Here is an 18,300-nt window from a genome sequence, read left to right as displayed (position 1 = left end):
GACGGCCGCCGGAGAAAAATAAAAACGAAAACCACACTCCTCTCTGATAACTGCAGCCCCGAACGTGGCGGCGCCTCCGAATGCGAAAGGCTAAAGCCAAATCTTTTCTAGCGGCTCAAACTGCCCCGGGAGTAGCGAATCTGCAGAACCTGCTAGCCGGAAGTAGGGCCGCCCCTCGCCGGAAGTTGCGCTTCCTCCATTTTGTTGCCCGCTATGGCGGCGGTGTAGAGGTTGGGGCCGGGATGCGGCGCGTTTGACTGAGGGGGTAGGCCAGGCGGAGACATCGGGGACATCGTCGCGGCGCAGAAGAGAACCAGCCTGGACGCCGGGGACGCTGTCATGTACGGCGCGACCGGAGGCCGCGCCAAAACCGAGAGGAAAAGCGGCGCGAAGGAGGAGGCCGGGCCGGGCGGTGCCGGCGGTGGGGGGAACCGAGTGGAGCTGCTGGTCTTCGGCTATGCCTGCAAGCTGTTCCGAGACGACGAGCGGGCCTTGGCCCAGGAGCAGGGACAGCACCTCATCCCCTGGATGGGGGACCACAAGATCCTCATCGACAGGTCGGTTCCTCCCCCCACCCGCCGGTCCTCCCCTTCCCTCGCCCGCTTGATTTCGTCTGATGTTGACTTGATGGCCAGGACTGGAGAGGGGTTTTCTGGAGCCATCAGGGATCCGGGGGGACACCCACTCCCCTGTCCCCACATCCCCCTGGTTTTCGGGGGGAGGGGGACGGTGAAACCGGCCCTAAGGCCCTGGCTGGAGCTGCGTGTCGCGTCTGTCGCCGGAGGGATCGTCTCTGCCCCCGCAGCCACCTCGCGACCTCTCACTCTTGTCGCTGGGTTGCAGTTGCCACTCCGGGCAGTGGAAGCTGCCTGGGCCCTGGGCCTCTCCTGACTGGCGCTCTGGAGCCCTCCGCGCTCCCATAGCTCGGTGTGGGTGGGAGGGCAGCCCGAAACGCCGCAAGCTTGATGCCGCAATTAGATACCTCTTGGGTCCCCTGAGTTGGCTTTGAAACTGTCGTGCCCGCAGCGCTCTCTGTGGAGCGCGCATATTTTGCCGGCTTGACATTTGACTCCCCCCGACTCCTCCCCCATCCTGTGTTAATCCCAGGAGTTTGACAGATTCAGGCGGAGGGTGAAGTTGCCAATCAATTGGAGGCCAGTTGACTTCGTGCAGACACTGGCCTTGCTCTTAGACGTAGCGTCCTTAGGGCTGGTTTCACTGTCTCTTACAACTGAAGGGTGGGGCTGGGATACAGATGTGTTCTTTTCAAATCAAAGGTGCTTTAGGTAATCACCCTGGAGGGTGTTCAGCCACTTTGGGCAGAGGGCTCCCGGGATTGGATTTCTAAAGATGTTTGATTTGAAAAGGATGCCCTTACGTGATGTAGGTTGTTTGCTCTCTTCCCCTCCCATGTTTTCAGTCCCTCTTTCCTTCTCCTTGGGATTTTTGTTTGTCGGTTTGGTTTTTGCCAATTTGGCAACTCTGCTTCTGGGGCCCGGACTGAAAAGTAACCGTGACCAACCATTAGACTGTGGAATAGTCTCCGAGTGAAGGAAGCCCATCGTTTGAGCCAATTAAAACTGGATTCTGCAGAGCCCTGGAACATGACTGTAGGGATGACCTCTGAGCTGGCCAGAATGGACACGTTAATGACCAGACGGCTTTTTCCATCCCCGACGTTTCCATTTGGAGTTAGATCTAGACAAGAAGGACTCATGGACGGAGGGTGGCCAGCTCAGGTCTGGACCTGAGGGCCCCCATGCTCTGCTCAAGCATGCTGTGCCTTTAAACCATGGTTCCTATGGAATCATGCTGCCTGAGCTGTCAGGCAGCTTCCTTTTCCAAAGTGTTACTTGCGGTATTTATTATTAAAGTTTGATAAGCGAGAAAATCTGAGCTTTTTAGACAGTTTTCCATATCATTCTGTATACGAGGGGAGTTAGGTCTTCCAAAACCAGTGGGGAGCAAACACCACACATGTACATGTGTAATATTTTAAAATAATGATCTACATTTGTAAGTTAAGGAGGTTTACAGCATCGTAAACATAATTTTGAAATTTAATAAAATGCAATAACTTGGCTACCCTGAAATTTTTGGCCTTTTTTTCTTGTAAATGTCTTTTTTTACCTGTAGTATTTTCTGGTGCTCATTACAAAAGTCAGCATTAAAAAATTAAGCAGACTTTTGTTTGTCTTTCTACCTTTGTTTTTGCAACCCTAAATCTGAGTGTTTTAAGTGAAATTTACTAATTCACTCATTATCTGAGAGGTGCGCATTGGCAGCATCTTCACTGAATCTTCTGTGTTAAAAGCATGGCAGGAAGTGCTCTTCTTAATTTGGCTAAAGTATCTATCGGTCCATGCAAGTACACGTGGATGCGTCTTCATGTATGTTATATCTTGGGGGCATAAAGTCTGGAAGAAAATAATGATCCTGCATCTCCTAATAGTTTTGCTCTGTTTCGAGTGAACCTCCTTAAACTGCACGTATATGTCACTGTTCCTATGTATGTGTGTCTCTCTATCACATAACCCAGCACTTATTTCCTCAGCCAAGTGGCTAGGGGGCGAGCCTAGCCAAGATTTTACCTCCAATGGACGCAAGTTTCTTTGGTGAAGATCTCTCCTGAGAGTTCGGGACTAGCAGAAGGAAGCGAGGAAATTTCGACCGTTTGGTTCTTACGGATAGGTATTTATGTATCCGGTTTGTGTGAATGTAAGCTATGATATTTGACTTTTCAGAAAAAAAATTTTTTTTATTTTTTATTTTTTTTGCAAATGGCATTGAATGGTTAACCAAACCATACACGGTAAGAACTGCCACTGAAGTGGATACCATTTTAAGCTATTAAAGGATTGTTTACCTTTAATTATAAGTTTTATCATATTGCAGAAAGGAGCTTAGACTTTGTTAAGATAACTTGAGCTTAAAAGTAGGTGAGCTATGACTAGCCAAATTAAATATAAATCTGAGAAGAGTTTATATGTTTGTTTTCCTATTTTTATTTCTTTATCTTAATCGGTAAGTATATGTATAAAACATCCCACACAAACCAACCCAGACATTAATTTCTTTCCGTTGACCAGCACGTTCATATTACAGATATGATGGGCGCGGTCACCTGCATGACCTTTCTGAGTGCGATGCTGAGTATTCCACATGGAACAGAGATTACCAGCTCTCTGAAGAGGAGGCACGAATAGAGGCCCTGTGTGATGAAGAGAGGTATTTAGCCTTGCATACGGACTTGCTTGAGGAAGAGGCAAGGCAAGGTACTGCTCAAGAAAAACTTATTTAAGCAACAAACTCTTTAAAATTTTTTAAGTATTTAAAAATTTACTCCCATTCATTTTTTTATACTCACTCTTTCTGATATTATCTTGACAGTACCCAGTGGATTGGAAAAACAGGAGTCTTTGCGTTCTGAGAGGACCTCAGGATAGTTTATATATAGAGCCACAAAGAATTTTCCCAGCTTTTGAGGGCAGACTGGGATTTGAAAAAACAAAAACCAAACTCTTTAACTGTTCTTCTTTAACAGTATCGTATAAATTAAAATTGATGTTCTTGTCTTTGCCTTAACAATCTTTAATACAGTTCTTAATCCCCAAATTTCTCAGCAGGAAGAAATTTTCCACAAAAGACACGTATTCTGCTGTCTGTGGTAAACATGTACTGGCAAAAGTACATATTGATAGATATGAAGTGTGAATTTTTAGAAACATTTTTGCCTCAAAAAGAGGTTGGAAAAAGTGTGCTGTATACTTTACTGATAGCTACAACTTTAGAAATATATAAAATTTTTCTCAGTAAATTTCTATTTTTGTTAACATAATTCTTATTTTTCTTCAAGAGGAAGAATACAAGCGGTTGAGTGAAGCGCTGGCGGAGGACGGGAGCTATAATGCGGTGGGATTCACTTACGGCAGTGATTACTATGACCCGTCCGAACCAACAGAGGAAGAGGAGCCTTCTAAACAGCGAGGTGGGGGGCTGCCCGGGGTGATGACGTTGGGCAGGTACTACGTGCAGCGGTAGAGTCTCCCAAACACGATACGGGCACTGAGTAATTATAGCATCGCTGGGACAGAAAGAGAACATCATTGGTATTAGGGTAAAACAAAGCTAAAAACCAGAAGATGAATTGTTAATGGAGATGGAGAGTGAATTCAGACTTTAGTTACTGTCTAGGATCTGGGTGCCTTTCCTTTATTTCTTTTGGATTCAGGGAACAGGAAGTTACTCACGCTGGATTCTTTGTTTCTAGATAGACAGTATATGTGTTGAAATCCGCAGTGACTTGCTCTTGGGCCGTTGACAGGACAGGCGTTAACCACCCTCCTGCTAGCCTGCTCCTTCACATCCCCCCACGACTGAAACAGTGGCCGATGCCCAGTGGAAGGACGCCTGTGGGGTCAGTTATTACCAGACAGAAAGCAGCACAGTATGTCCTGCTTAGGCTCAGTAGGCCCTAGGGGATAGACTTAACCATATGGTATTTCAAAATAATGTTTACATAGAATTAAAGATTTTAAATTTATGCCTTTCTGGATTAACTCAGAATATTTATTTTTTAAAAAAATAGTGCTATTAAAACATCCAGACCCATGTGCAGTTCAGGAGCGGGTGTCCGCAGTCACTTTGGCAAGACCTGAGAGCACCTTTGTTATAGCCCTGCATGCTGGTCAGTCGTGAATCGTCAGTGATGATAGTCATTGAGGGTGGATCACTCTCCTCATGGTGTTCTGTTAAAGAGAAGGAGAACTTCAGAAACCTAGTCAGACGTTCAGAATAATGAACAGGAATCCCATCATAGAGGGATTTCACTTTCGAGCTAACTGAACCTGTGATGTGGGACTTGCTTGTTTCCTCCTTAAGTAACAAACCTCCTGACACGTATGAAGTAATTATAGCAGTTTAATATTAACATGCTGTCTGCCCTGCACGGTGCAGCTGCACCCGGGTTCTCCCGACCCCTCGCCGGGGGCGTGATCCTGGGAGAGCAGTACAGACACCTGCCTTGTTGCCCCTCCTTTCCTTCTGCTCATTACTTGATGGACATAAGAATCACTGTTGCACAGCTCTGTTCTGCGAGCTTCTAAAGAGTTTTTCCAGGTGTAGTTTTAACCGTATTGAGTTAAAGCGTGGTTAAGGTATTAAACACCTTTTGCCATTGACCTTTGGATCTGACCATACCTCAGAAGTTAGGGTGCGGTAGACATGTTCTTGCAGGTTTAAGAAGTATACACTCGTTCCTTTATCCAAAATAATTCATCCACTTTGGGATTCCGAATAGTTCCTGTTTCATTGTTGTGTCTGAACCATATGCGTCATGTCTGCTTTAAATATCTAGTGTTTGGTCAGAAGGAAGGAATGCGCACTGCCGCCATCTCACAAGTGAAGAGTTGAGATCTATAGCGCCCAGATGTCCTTTGCAAGGCCCATCGACCACCTCTGGAAAAATGTATAATAATCATTCCTTAACATTTCAGATTAGGGATCAGCAGACTATGACCGAGGCCCAGCTGGCACGTTTCTGTGAGGTCTTATTGGAACAGCTGTGCTCATTTGTTCACGTTTTATCTGTGTGGCTTTTGCACTCCAATGGCAGAGTTGAGTAGATGAGACAGAAGAGCCAGAAATATTTACTGTCTGGCATTTTACAGAAAGCGGTTGCCAGCCCCTGTTCTAGGTGATGGGCACTTGTCTTGGTGTAATTATTGGGCTGGCTGGTGCTGAACTTTGCTATGATTATTGCATTTTAAGAACTTCCATGTGACTTGGTTTCTCTTCCAAGTTTTAGTATGTTTTCTCTTTAACGTAACGTTCTCTGTATTTAAAATGTTGTTTCTTTCTGTAATCACATCCTCAGAACTTTGCTTGGTACGCTGATTAACTTTTTAGTGGAAGTTGGGCCCATGTAAACCTTACAGCTTGACACTTTATGTTTAATTTACACTAATATAAATAAAATGCCACATCTATGAATAACATGTACACATGCACACAAACATACACGTACGTGGATGTGTACCTATACATTCACGCACTTTGTAGACGGAATTCAAACATTGGGTGTTCGGTGCCCAGCACCACTAACAGCCAAACTTTACTTTACTGCTGTGTTATCTTAAAATTTGAAAATTTAATTTTTGTTTGTTTTCCTGAGTCACCAACATGTCTAAATATTCCTTGATTTCCAGAATTACTATGCGGTTGACCCTTGAACACCACAGGTGTGAACTGTGCAGGTCTACTCATTCTCAGATTTTTTTTTTTTCAATCAAACGGTACTGCACTGTTGGTTGAATCCACAGATGTGGAACCGCAGGTACAGAGGGCCAACTGTGGGACTTAAGTATCCACGGATTTTGGTTTCCCCTGCAGGTACTGAGGGATGACCGCATTGTCTGGGCGTCTTTAGCACCTTAAAGCCTTGTGACATTAAACAGAAGCATTTGATGGAACCTTTATTTCTGTGCAACTTAACTTCTCTCTTCCCTTTTTGCAGCTTACTGTTTTCATCCCAGTTCCATCCTTTAAATTTTCTGTTGTTCATCATTATTACATATCCATTTTTTTAAAAAAGAGAAAGTTATTTAAATTCATCTGACTCTGAGTTAGTTCTGCAATGGTTGGGTTTTATTCTGTGCTGCTGAAGCCGTTTTTCTGTAAAGAAAGGTGTGTATAAGGAGAGAGCAAAGCTGTGGACCCCTGCTCCAGACAGCTCTTTCGATTCCAGTGGCTTTATTTTTGAGAACAACTTAGCACTAAGGAAAGGCTGTTTCCTTAGTTTCCATCACTTTGTCATTTTAGGGAGGTACGGTAAAAGTTGTACTTTCATAGAGACACCTCTGGCTTCATTCCCAAAGGAAATTGAGGATTTGGAGCTGTTACTTGGCATGTCGCAAACCAGTGTTTTCTAATATCTACCAGTTCAGTGTGTCATTTGGTTACTGAAGCTGAGCGGGGGTATTGTTGATTACAGGGAGCTTTCAGGCCACAGTAAGTCTTTAGCCCTTGGGTGAGAGTAAGGCTGCATGAGCTTGTGGGACAGTATTAAATACTCTTATCTAATAGGAACTTGTAATCAGTCTGTATCTCATCAGACTACAGTCCCCGGGTCCCTGTGTACTGTGAAGCCTGTTTAAAATGCCCTCTTGGCTTCACAGAGAATTAGGTTTGATAGGAGACTTTTGAAATTGTTCATCTCTTCAAGAGACTCTATTATGTATGATGGAAATGTTTGTTTTGATGAAAATTTAATATTTATCTCATGTCATCTTTTTTGAAAGAAAAACTTAAGTAGATGTTGAAATCCTTAAAACTGTTAGCTTTTACAGGGTTTCTACTATTTTTTGTACATTTCACTATATTCTTTTAAATTGATCCTCTGAGTGATTGAATTGTATATAGGTACCTTAGAGTTCAGAAAGCTATAATGTGTAGTGCCTTGTCTAATATACAGTAGACAAATGTTTATTAAATGAACCATTAAAGAAGAAACGGAGGGACTTCCCTGGTGGTCCAGTGGTAAAGAATTGCCTTACGATGCAGGGCGCGGGTTCAACCCCTGGTCGGGGAACTAAGATCCCACATGCCGCAGGGCAACTAAGCCCCCATGCCACAACTGCTGAGCCTGTGTGCCACAATGAGAGAGCCCACATGTTGCAAACTACAGAGCCCACACGCTCTGGACCCCGTGCGCCACAGCTACAGAGCCCACACGCCCTGGAACCCGCACACCACAACCAGAGAAGAGAAAACCCGCACGCTGCAACTAGAGAGAAGCCCGCTCGCCGCAAAGAAAGATCCCGCATGCCTCAACAAAGATCCTGCGTGCCTCAACTAAGACCCGATGCAGCCCCAATAAATAAATAAATAAACAAACAAATAAATAATAAATACGTCTTTAAAAAAGAAGAAGAAGAAGAATTGGAAATACATCTGATTATTTGTGGAAAGAGAGGTGGTTTGCTTGGGGGGAGAAGTCTTGGCAGTTACATGCTGGGGTTTTACGGTTCAGCGGTGAAAGTGTTGTCTTGGAATTGAGCACCTGTGCCTGACGCTCTGGGGGACCCACAGCGATAGTTTGAAGGGCGGTCCTAGCAGGTCAGAGGGGCTGGGAAGGAGGAGAGCCTAGCGTGTGTCGAGTGCCTGCCGAGTGCGGAGCCTTGTTGGGGAAATGCTCACGTGCCTTGTCTCGCTGCACCCTCCCCACGGCCGGGGAGTCCACGCTGCCGCAGCTGTGTCTGTACCCCCAGCCCCTCGGGGGTTTGGTAAAGTGATTCTGCCCACACGTGGTGGAGCGAGCAGAGAACGGAAGTGTTCCTGGGAGGGATGGTGTGCGACAGAACCGGGAAGGGCCCGTCATGCCCGCGCCCCCCGGCCCCATAGTGGCTTACGGCTGGTGGGTGTGCCTCCTCTGCAGGTCACGGTTCTGAAGTTCTATGTCTTCTTTTTATACAGAAAAACACGAGGCTGAAAATTTGGAGGAAAACGAGGAGCCTTTCATTGCCCCTTTAGGATTGAACGTGCCGTCTGATGTGGAGCTGGTAGGTGTCTTTCTCGTTCACAATACTGTTAACCTTTGTTACTACTTATCGGGAAGTACTGGTGAGAGCACCCCGCCATGATCACAGTTGCTTTCTAGTTTGGGTGTGTAATGCTTTAAAATTATTTGTGAGTTAACGGAGAAAAAATCACACACCACCTCTTCCCCCCTAAAGAAAAAGGGAGAAATTCTAGCAGAATCACCAGACCAGAGCATCAGGGGCCTGGGGAGCTGGCTCGCTCTCGGAGACCATACGGTTGAATCCCCAGACTTTACCAACATGGAAAAACCCAGTCAGAACTACTGGTGAGGAGACTGTTAGCCACGTTTAGATGCAGAGACCCTCCTGCTCAGGGCACGTGGCTTTCAGTACCGTTGCTGTGTCCTGTCTTTTGCTGGTGTGGTTTTGTGGGCGCTCAAGATGGGGACCTTTACTATAACATTCTCTTGGCACCCTTCCACCCGGTTCTCCTCTCCGTTATGACTAGGGCCCTGTGGCATCTCCAGGCGGCCCCTGCCCTCGGGAGGGACACCTGGGTCGCATCCTCTTGGCCTAAGTGCTCTGCAGCTGGGTCTCTAGTTCCCACTGATCTCACTTTGCTATTTCAGCTACGTCCAGTCAGGGTTACATTGTGACAGGCCCCATTGAGGATTTTCTAAGTATTACTTAATGCTAGTAACCCCATAAGGTAGCTTCCTGTTCCCCTTTCACAGATGCAGAAAAGTGAAGAAGTTGGGTCGTGCGTGCCAGGCGGGACCTCTAACCCATGGTCTTAGCCGTTGTGCCATCCTGAGTCGCTGTGCTTTGTGGGATTCTTACATGGTCATTAGGGACGTTTAAAATATTTGTGTTGTGTGTACATGCTTGGAAAAGGGATATTCGTGCTCAGAGTAAAGGTTTTTCTCTGGCATCTTCCTAACTGGATTGCAAGCACCACGGACGTGGGTATTCCAGCCCCTTCATAGTGTCCTGCTACAGCATCATTGAATAAACAGTGGATGCTGAAAATTCCCCATAGAAGGAGCCTCTTGTGTTCCCCACACTAGCACGTGATACTTCCCTTATTTAGCGCAGCGTGAATCTGCTGGTTCTTGCCCTTCGGTTTTATGTGACGATGGGAGAGAACAGAATTTAATTCCTGCCTCCACCCATTTCTTCCTCCACTTACTCATTTATAAATCCTCTCCTTCTCTTTCTCTTTTCTTGCAAATATGGGTAAAAATTTCTTTGGATTTTGCCAAGTAGAATCACTATTTATGTTTGGTTCCCGTTTCTACCGTTGATCAGTTTGCTACAGTTAAAACTGAAAATGTTTTCTGAAGATTTGATATCCTGAGACTTGTATTGAAATATTTTTATGTATTGTATTTCTGTTTTTTCTGGAATATGCTATTCTACGTGAGAGACGCATTAAAAACAGTTGCTCTCTTACCCACACGTAATGCTAAAAGCTTTTATTTAAGGTTGACTTTATAGATTCTTATTAAGTTTTGGTATGAAGATCATTTTTAAGCTTTTATGCGAACATAAACATAGAAGTGTAGTAGATTTTGTTGCCTTAATTCCTACTGAAGTATTTCATGGCTGTATGTTCCCAGAGTCAGCACCACTAGGCTGCGTGGTGGCCTGCCGGGACCCGAAGCGTCTGCTCCCCGTGGAGAGCACAGCAAGCCTGGCGTATAGTGGTCTGCTCTCTCCCGATGTTCGTATGAAATGGTCCCCCGGGTAGGAAATCTCGCGATTGTGGAGAAACCGTGTGTGAGTGCTCACCAGGTGGCCTGTGGACAGCTGGCCTTTCCTGTACGGTGGTAGCAGTATGTCATTCTTCAGAATTGCTGTGAATCGGGGCAGTGATTTGCTGTATGCGTCACACACTGTCGTGTCCGCGTTAGCGGGGAGACTGCCTAGGAGACAGGTGTCTGCGTCGTACGTTCCGTCTTGGTGGCCGAGCATGAAACTGCCGGCTCGTGTTTAGGTGACGCTTGCTGCCTCGGTGGGCAGGGGCTGCTCGGGCAGCGGCGGAGGCGGGGTGGTGAAGAGAGCGGGTGCTTGAGGGGGTCTCAGGTTTAAACTAGGCTTTTGGAGTAGAACCCCATGGCTGCAGGGTCTCTGGGGGTCCGTGCGAAGGGTCAGGAGCAGTGAGAGGTCACAGCGTCCTGGAAGCCGCGTGCCGGCGCCTGCTCGAGGCTGGCCGCCTGGTCCCACTGGGCCTCTAGACGCCAGCTCCTCAGGTGACCTCACAGCTTTATTTTAGCTTTTCGTAGTGACTGTTTGTCCACTTGTATGTTTCTTGGGAAGTAAGGAACTGTTTTCTCCCGGAATATGTAGCCCAGCATCACCTGTCCCGACATTGTGTTTTCAGTTACCTGTCCCTTTCCCAGGGACCCGAAGGCCTGTCTCTGTCACCTCCTGAGTTCTACACGTGCCCAGGTCCGTCTCTGGCTGTGTTGTGTTGTCTTGCACTGCGGGGAAGGTGGAGGGCGCGTCTCAGCCAAGTCTCTCACCCACCCGAGACGCCGCAGATCCGGGTTCTGAGCCCAAACGAGGTTTCCACAAGCACTGCCCAGAGGCGCGCGAGGTCTCGTGAGCCCCCGCCTGTTGTGTGACACCTCACGTTCCGCTGGGGTCAGCAAGGGGGGCGGAAGTGCTGCTTGTTCGGCACGCCCGTTTGAGTGTATTTACGAGCGAAATGTGCTTGTTTAACATATTTTATGGACAGAAGGAAAAGGGGGGAGGATACAATGTACGATTCCCGTCCTGGTCCTGCGCGGTGGCACCAGTAGGTTAGTAACAACATCAGACAGTGAGTATTCATGGAGCACGTGCTGTGTGCCAGGCGCTGTGTTAGCTCGGGTCTTCTGTCCTCACGACACCAGTGCCTCTGACGGGGACACGGGGCAGAGCCGTCGAGAGCAGCCGCCCCGGGTCATCCTGTAAGGGTCAGGCCTGCACTTCCAGCCCAGAGCCACTGCGGTTACGCTTTACCGAATGTTGTTCTGATTAGCGCGTCAGTCTCACCGTACCTTCAGGTGCTGTGTTGCCATGGGATGGGGGTGGGGAGACAAGAGAAGCACGATTTACCCCGTGTTCCTGTGGAGTCCTGCCTCTCCTTGGGGGTTTGTGAGGACTTGTCAGTATGATGAGTGCTAAGCCCTGGTCCGGTCAGCGTCGTGCACTCTTGTTCTCCTGACGCTTTGTCTTTTACCTGTTTGTTCCTCTCTCCGTGCAGAATTTAAAGGTATTTGTGAAGTCATTTATGTCGCCATATATGTCACTGTATTCCTTTCTGGCTTCAGGATTTTGAATCTTGTCTTAGAAGACCTTTCCACCCCTGACAGTTTTTAAATATTTTCCTATACTTCCTGCTGTTACTTCCATAGTTTTGTTTTGACAGTTGAGTTCGTGCCTCAGTCTGATATTATTTGGGGCTCTGATCACAGAGGAGGAGAGAGGGCCAGCCCAGCTGCCCCTGGGGCTACTCGCTTATTCACCCCACCTGCCGCCCAGCCTGGCCCCCAGCCCCACCCTGCTGCAGGGATCAGAGCTCCAGCATTTTCCAAAGCTCTTTGGAAAATGGATGCAGGTTTTCTGACATCACATACTGTTGTCCCATTTCCCGATGCCTATTCGAGTTTCTAGAGCCACGTTAATTTTGGAGATGCTGGGAGGTGTTAGTCCCCCTTTCTGGGCTCAGTTGCTTGCTTAAAAGGCTTCCATAAATTAGAAAAGCATTTTCCCCTGGACCAGTCAGTCTTTGTAACACATACGTATTTATGTGTTGGCTACATCCTTAAGATCCCATCTTATGGTAGGAATGATCATATTCTTAAATAGAAGAGGATTTTTCTAAAACCTACATGATAAGGAGAGCAGAGAATGACTTTTTCCAAACCAAATGTTTATCTGATATCCACTTGCTTCAGTAGCACATCTGGAAGGGTGCTCGTAAGCTGCTTTGTAAAATGACCCACACACTCTCTGTGACTGCTGTAACCATAAGGTGACATCATAAGAGGGCCTGCTTTTAAGAAGTTCTAGACCAGCGTTTTGGTTTGGTCAGTGGAGAACATCTCTACTTGGGCGGCGGGAGGGGTTGTATTTTCCTTTAAGGATCATCATTCTGAAGCACAATTGTCATATATACGGAACACACTAATGCAAAAATGAATCTTCCTGTTGAGCCAAAGCCACTGAACATGTGCATCAGGATCCGCACCTCGGTGCAACAGGGGGCCTTTGACATGGACTCTGGTGTATTTGGGGACCAGTAAGTAACTTTAGTCATAGACATTTATCCAGTGTAAGTGTGAAGGACATTAGTTCAGGAATCACATTTGAGAATTAAGGCGTTTGTATTTTGTGAAGGATTCAGCCCTGAAATTACAGTAAGCATCTTGAGTTCTTAACCACCCGTTATTAATGAGAATAATTTCCCACTTTATTTGCATGTAATTTTCTAGTGTTAATCTCTTCATTAATATTAAAAGTATTTCAGATGTGTGGCTTCCAGCTTCTGGTCCGAGGGGCTCCTTGTGTGGGTAGGAATTGCTCAGCTCATGATGTGGCGGAGGTAACTTAGCAGCACATGCAGGAGAGAGGTGGGGTCTGGTTCCAGGTAGTGAATGCACTTCAAGGCAACCAGATGACTTGCCCAGTAAATGTGGGTAAAACCGTCTCTGCTCTGGCCAGACCACAGGTAGCTCGGCCTCAGTTTAGAGCGCTACTTTTTTTTTTTTTTTTGGCTGCGTTGGGTCTTCGTTCCTGCATGTGGGCTTTCCCTAATTGTGGCGAGCCAGGGCTACTCTTCATTGTGATACGCATGCTTCTCATTGCAGTGGCTTCTCTTGTTGTGGAGCACGGGCTGTAGGCCTGCAGGCTTCAGTAGTTGTGGCACACTTGCTCAGTAGTTGTGGCTTGCGGGCTGTAGAGCGCAGGCTCAGTAGTTGTGGCGCACGGGCTCAGTTGCTCCGCGGCATGTGGGATCTTCCCCGGACCAGGGATCAAACCAGTGTCCCCTGCACTGGCAGGTGGTTTCTTAACCACTGCGCTACCAAGGAAGTCCCTGGAGCTTTGTACTTTTAAGTGGGAGCGTTGATGAACGGGCGCCACGGGGCAGTCTTACAGGGAGTAAGAAGGAGGAACGGGGTGAGGAGAGGTCAGGTGCAGAAGGAAAGGCTGGGCGTGAGCCTGCGGCTTTCCTTGGATGTACAAAAGTAGTGTTTTCAAAGCTCTAAACATTAGTCCCTGCTGAGAAAAAGGGAAGAGAAATGATTCTTAGATCCTTGAGAAACTTATTGAAACATGCACCCCTCTCCCTAGAAAATTGCATGTGTATGTGCAAAATTTGCATACAACTCCCCAGAGGATTGATTCACAACCCCCTGAACCCTATCACGGAACCCTGGTTAAGGGCCCCCAATATAGGAAACACATTGATTGGTGCGGAAAAGCTTGCCTCCTGTGGGTTCAGTACAAAGCTAGAATGGCCTGCCTCAGCAGGTGAGTTTTCTTCCCACAAAATACTGCAAAATTCAGAAACTGAGTGTCGTGTAACGGGGCCAGCGCCACAGTCTGTTCAAACTGGACTCTTCCCATTGAAATGTCTCTAGTCAGTAGTAAAACCAGGGTTATTCCTGTGTTTTAAGCCACACGCTCAGTGGAAAAGAGGACAGACTGATAACGTGAATGCGTGTGTTCTCTTGTAGCCACCAACAGCCAAAATGCACGCCATTATTGAGCGCACGGCCAACTTCGTGTGCAAACAGGGTGCACAGTTTGAAATAATGCTGAAGGCCAAACAGGCCCGAAACTCTCAATTCGACTTTCTGCGCTTTGATCACTACCTCAATCCCTACTACAAATTCATCCAGAAAGCTATGAAAGAAGGACGGTATACGGTACTGGCAGAAAACAAAAGTGAAGAGAAAAAGAGTATGTGAAACTGTTTCTGTCCCGTGTTGGGCTGGGGGAGGGGTTGAGATCTGCGCTGTAGGACTTCCTGAACGTTTGTGAAATCCTGCCACTAAGGCACGAGGATTAAACCTGCTGTGCAATAAGTCTGAACATGTATTAGATTTTTTTTTTTTTTTTTTTTTTTGCGGTACGCGGGCCTCTCACTGCTGTGGCCTCTCCCGTTGCGGAGCACAGGCTCCGGACGCGCAGGCTCAGCGGCCATGGCTCACGGGCCCAGCCGCTCCGCGGCGTGTGGGATCTTCCCGGACCAGGGCACGAACCCGCGTCCCCTGCATCGGCAGGCGGACTCTCAACCACTGCGCCACCAGGGAAGCCCTAGATTCTTAATTAACGTTTTCAAAGATGGGTGACATGAATTAAATGTTGATGCCATCAGAGCATAACCATCTAGGTTGGAAACGCTCCCCCTCATTCTGGTTGTTGAACATGTCACAGACAGAACAGCGAGCCTCGTGCTCCGTGCATCGTTCTAGCGTGCACCCCGTGTTAGGGCCTGAGGCTGAATTACACAAGTCCACAGAATGAAGTGCCTAATCTTACTCTCTTTTCTTTACTCTGCCTTAAGCTGTTGTTTTTATAAGTGTCTAAATTTGGAATTCTTACTACAAAGACCAATTAAGTATTTTGAATGACATTCTGAGACAGCAGTACATGTGTCTACATTGAATTTTTCTTCCAGCTGAAACACGATTTTCAAAATCAGTTGTATGCATCTTACCCCAGACCTCCTCTCCTCCACGGTTGTTCGTTTGCTGTAGTTCAGTAAAAAATCTGTTGCTGTTATTTTACCTTCAAAATCAGTACGATTTTTGCCTTTTTTCCAAAAAATTTAAATATTCAGTGGCTCCGGACTAGTAAATGCCGGAGGGAAGGTGCCAGCGGGGCCGAGGTCAGGCTCCTTTGTCGCTGCCTTTGTTTCTTGTGATCCCACTTGATAAAGTCACAAGCAAATGTCATTCTGCTGAACGACTTGGGTGGCAGCAAGCTAGGGAATATTTTCCGAAGGTGGTTTTTGGACAGATAACCAAGAAATGGCTGCATACAGTTCTGCCTTTGTGTGCGTCTGAGGTCTTACGTAGTTTATTTGTACCTTGACGTCTTGACATGTGTTTTGCTTTCAGAGTCGGGGGTCAGCTCTGACAACGAAGATGACGATGACGAAGAGGGCGGGAGTTACCTGCACCCGTCCCTGTTCGCTTCCAAGAAGTGCAGCCGCCTGGAGGAGCTCATGAAGGTTCTCATCTCGTTACTGAGCTGTAGCTTTATGCCATAGCAAAACTGCTCATTTAACTTCGGGAAATGGTTAAGCAGGCGTTTCTTTGTATGATAATAGCTGTTTTAATTTTACTGGCATTGACGTGTATCTCGCCTTTTTGTTTGGCTTGGTGGCAAAGGATTTGCTCCCTTTATTGCTTATATATCCCATTTTATAAAATCACAAGCAATTTATGTTCATTTTGTTATAGTTTTACTGTTTGGGATATTTAGAATAAGTAAAATGTTGGTTAAGACTTGGAAAATTACTTTTTCATTCAGGTTTTATTAAAACAGGATTAGATTTCATAGGTGTCCAGGGTATGTGCCGCTTGAAATAGTCTGTTACCGTCACGGATAACATAATGTATTAGTGAGAAACATAAATTAAAGAAAAATTTTCTTTTCATTCTTATTATAAGGAGTTAATCCACACCATTCATTGTGCCATTTGTGATGTGAAAAAACAGGGGCCCATCAGACCTAAGCATGTCATTTCAGCAGTCACGCAGTGCGGCTGATTGATTGGGCTTTAAAAGCTGTTGGTGATTAAAAATCAGAAATTGCTTTAAGGATGGACAGAGTTTGAGGTTTTGCATGAATCTGGAGGCTTACACTTTTCTCAGCAGCAATCTAGTCTTGGTCATCCCTCCTTTTCCTTCATGTCATTCGGAAGATTGAGGTGATTTGTTTATTCAGTTCCTCTGGAACTCACAACCAGCTAGAGTTCTCGTCGGCCACGGTCAGGGCCTCCCTCTGTGCGCCTGCCCACGTGTGTGGGTGTGGTGTGCATGTGTGTGCTGCGTGCATGCGTGTGCTGAGGTTTTTCTGAAGCGTAGACACCGTCCTAGAGCCTTCTTGCCACAGAAGGGTTCTGCGTGACTCAGAATGCAGGATGTGGTGTGACCTTGCACCCTCTCTCTCTGCAGCCTTTGAAGGTGGTGGACCCAGATCACCCCCTTGCGGCCCTGGTCCGTAAAGCCCAGGCCGACAGTCCTGCCCCCACTGCACCCACGGCAGATGGCACGGCCGTGCAGCCCTCCCAGGTGGAGTACACCACTGACTGTGAGTACCTCACTGTGCGCCTCCGGGCAGGGTGTCAGGTGCGGGGGCAGGTTTGCAGGTCCGGTAGAGGTGCCATGAGGAGCGTTCATGTTAAGCACCCTTAGCATGTGGCCTCATCCTTTTGCCTGTCACTTCACGTTGGCAAGATGGCTGCCCCATCACCAGCATCAGCCCTGCATTCCAGGAAGGATGAAGAGGAAGAGCAAGAGCAGAAAGCAGTTTCTCATGGTCCTGCTGTCCTGCAGCACAGGCTGGGAAGTGGGCTTTCAGTCGGCTACGTCGCTGCCCTAAACAAAAGCAGAGTTCTGTTAAGAAGGACGGGGAAAGTGGGCGTCGGGGGACGTGTGTTGTGCCGCTGTTTGCCGGGGTTGCTTTCCTAAAGGACACAGGGGTCTAATGTGCACCTCGGAATTGGCTTGCTCCTGCTGGTTGCTACTCTTTTCCCTTTTTAATTACTTAAAGGTTATTAATAGAAGGTGAATCTTGAAGTTCTATTCAAGAAATCATTTGAAAGTATTTAACCTTGGTCTCATTATCAGGTCTTTTTAAAATTATTTTATTCAGAGGTTAAATACTGAATGAGAAGAACCTTTAGCAAAGCCACGGGAATTCATCTCTTCAGCCTACTTCACAGGGACACCTGATACAATGAATTTATAAAGCCTGTCACTCTCAGCTAGAGATTGGAGGGTCAGCCTGAGGTTAATTCCCTTTTAAAACGTAAGCTGCTTGTCACTTTAGGAAGAAGCTTTTGTTAAAAATGATAACTGTGTCCCTTTGCCATTCCCGTCTGGCGCTGGCATGCAATGTGTAATTTTGATGTGCTAAATTAACATTTTTAGACTTCAAAAATCAATTACTTGAGTGAACTTAATGTATGTGTCTTTAAAAAAATGTCTTAGAGAACTCAGATAATTTCTTTAATGCATAAATCAAGTTAAATACAGTTTCTTTAAATGTTCAAATCAAAGAGCGGATCTGGTGCGGTCTCATCTTACCTGCCTGTTGGTTCTGGGCTGGGGGTGCAGTGGGCGTCAGAGTGGGCGGTAATCCCTGCAGCGCTTTGTTTTTCTTTGTTTCTTTTGTTTTTTTGCGGTACGCGGGCCTCTCACTGTTGTGGCCTCTCCTGCTGCGGAGCACAGGCTCCGGACTCACAGGCTCAGCAGCCATGGTTCACGGGCCCAGCCGCTCCGCGGCACGTGGGATCTTTCCGGACCGGGGCACAAACCCGTGTTCCCTGCATCGGCAGGCGGACTCTCAACCACTGCGCCACCAGGGAAGCGCTTTGTAAATCACTCCTCATGCCTCCCGGCGGGGCTCTCAGTACTGACAGCCAGCCCACCCCGGGGAAGCCCGTGAATCAGGAGTTGGGCGTGACCGGGAGCTTCTGCCCCCATCTTTACCTCAGTCTAGGTTATAAGCTCACTGAGTGGTACGTCTCTGGCTTCCT

General features: G+C 47.0%; 1 protein-coding gene across 3 annotated transcripts in view; it reads left to right on the top strand.

The window, feature by feature from the left end:
- The first annotated feature begins 200 nt into the window (after window positions 1–200).
- The window catches only part of SFSWAP (splicing factor SWAP), an 82,213-nt gene continuing 64,113 nt past the window's right edge, over window positions 201–18,300 (top strand). Inside the window, exons 1-7 of one of the 3 annotated variants that reach the window (XM_019942391.3) lie at window positions 201–557; window positions 3,106–3,275; window positions 3,857–3,988; window positions 8,473–8,558; window positions 14,264–14,489; window positions 15,653–15,765; window positions 16,715–16,850. In XM_019942391.3, the coding sequence (XP_019797950.1) occupies window positions 340–557; window positions 3,106–3,275; window positions 3,857–3,988; window positions 8,473–8,558; window positions 14,264–14,489; window positions 15,653–15,765; window positions 16,715–16,850 (1,081 nt within the window). In that variant the 5' untranslated portion in view covers window positions 201–339. Of the gene's footprint in view, window positions 3,276–3,856; window positions 3,989–8,472; window positions 8,559–14,263; window positions 14,490–15,652; window positions 15,766–16,714; window positions 16,851–18,300 lie in introns of all 3 variants that reach the window. The other 2 variants (XM_019942356.3, XM_019942375.3) reach the window with 2 other exon arrangements.

This window comes from Tursiops truncatus, chromosome 13, assembly GCF_011762595.2.
Source record: "Tursiops truncatus isolate mTurTru1 chromosome 13, mTurTru1.mat.Y, whole genome shotgun sequence".
NCBI classification, from domain to species: domain Eukaryota; kingdom Metazoa; phylum Chordata; class Mammalia; order Artiodactyla; family Delphinidae; genus Tursiops; species Tursiops truncatus.
This window is presented reverse-complemented; position numbering and strand designations above follow the sequence as displayed.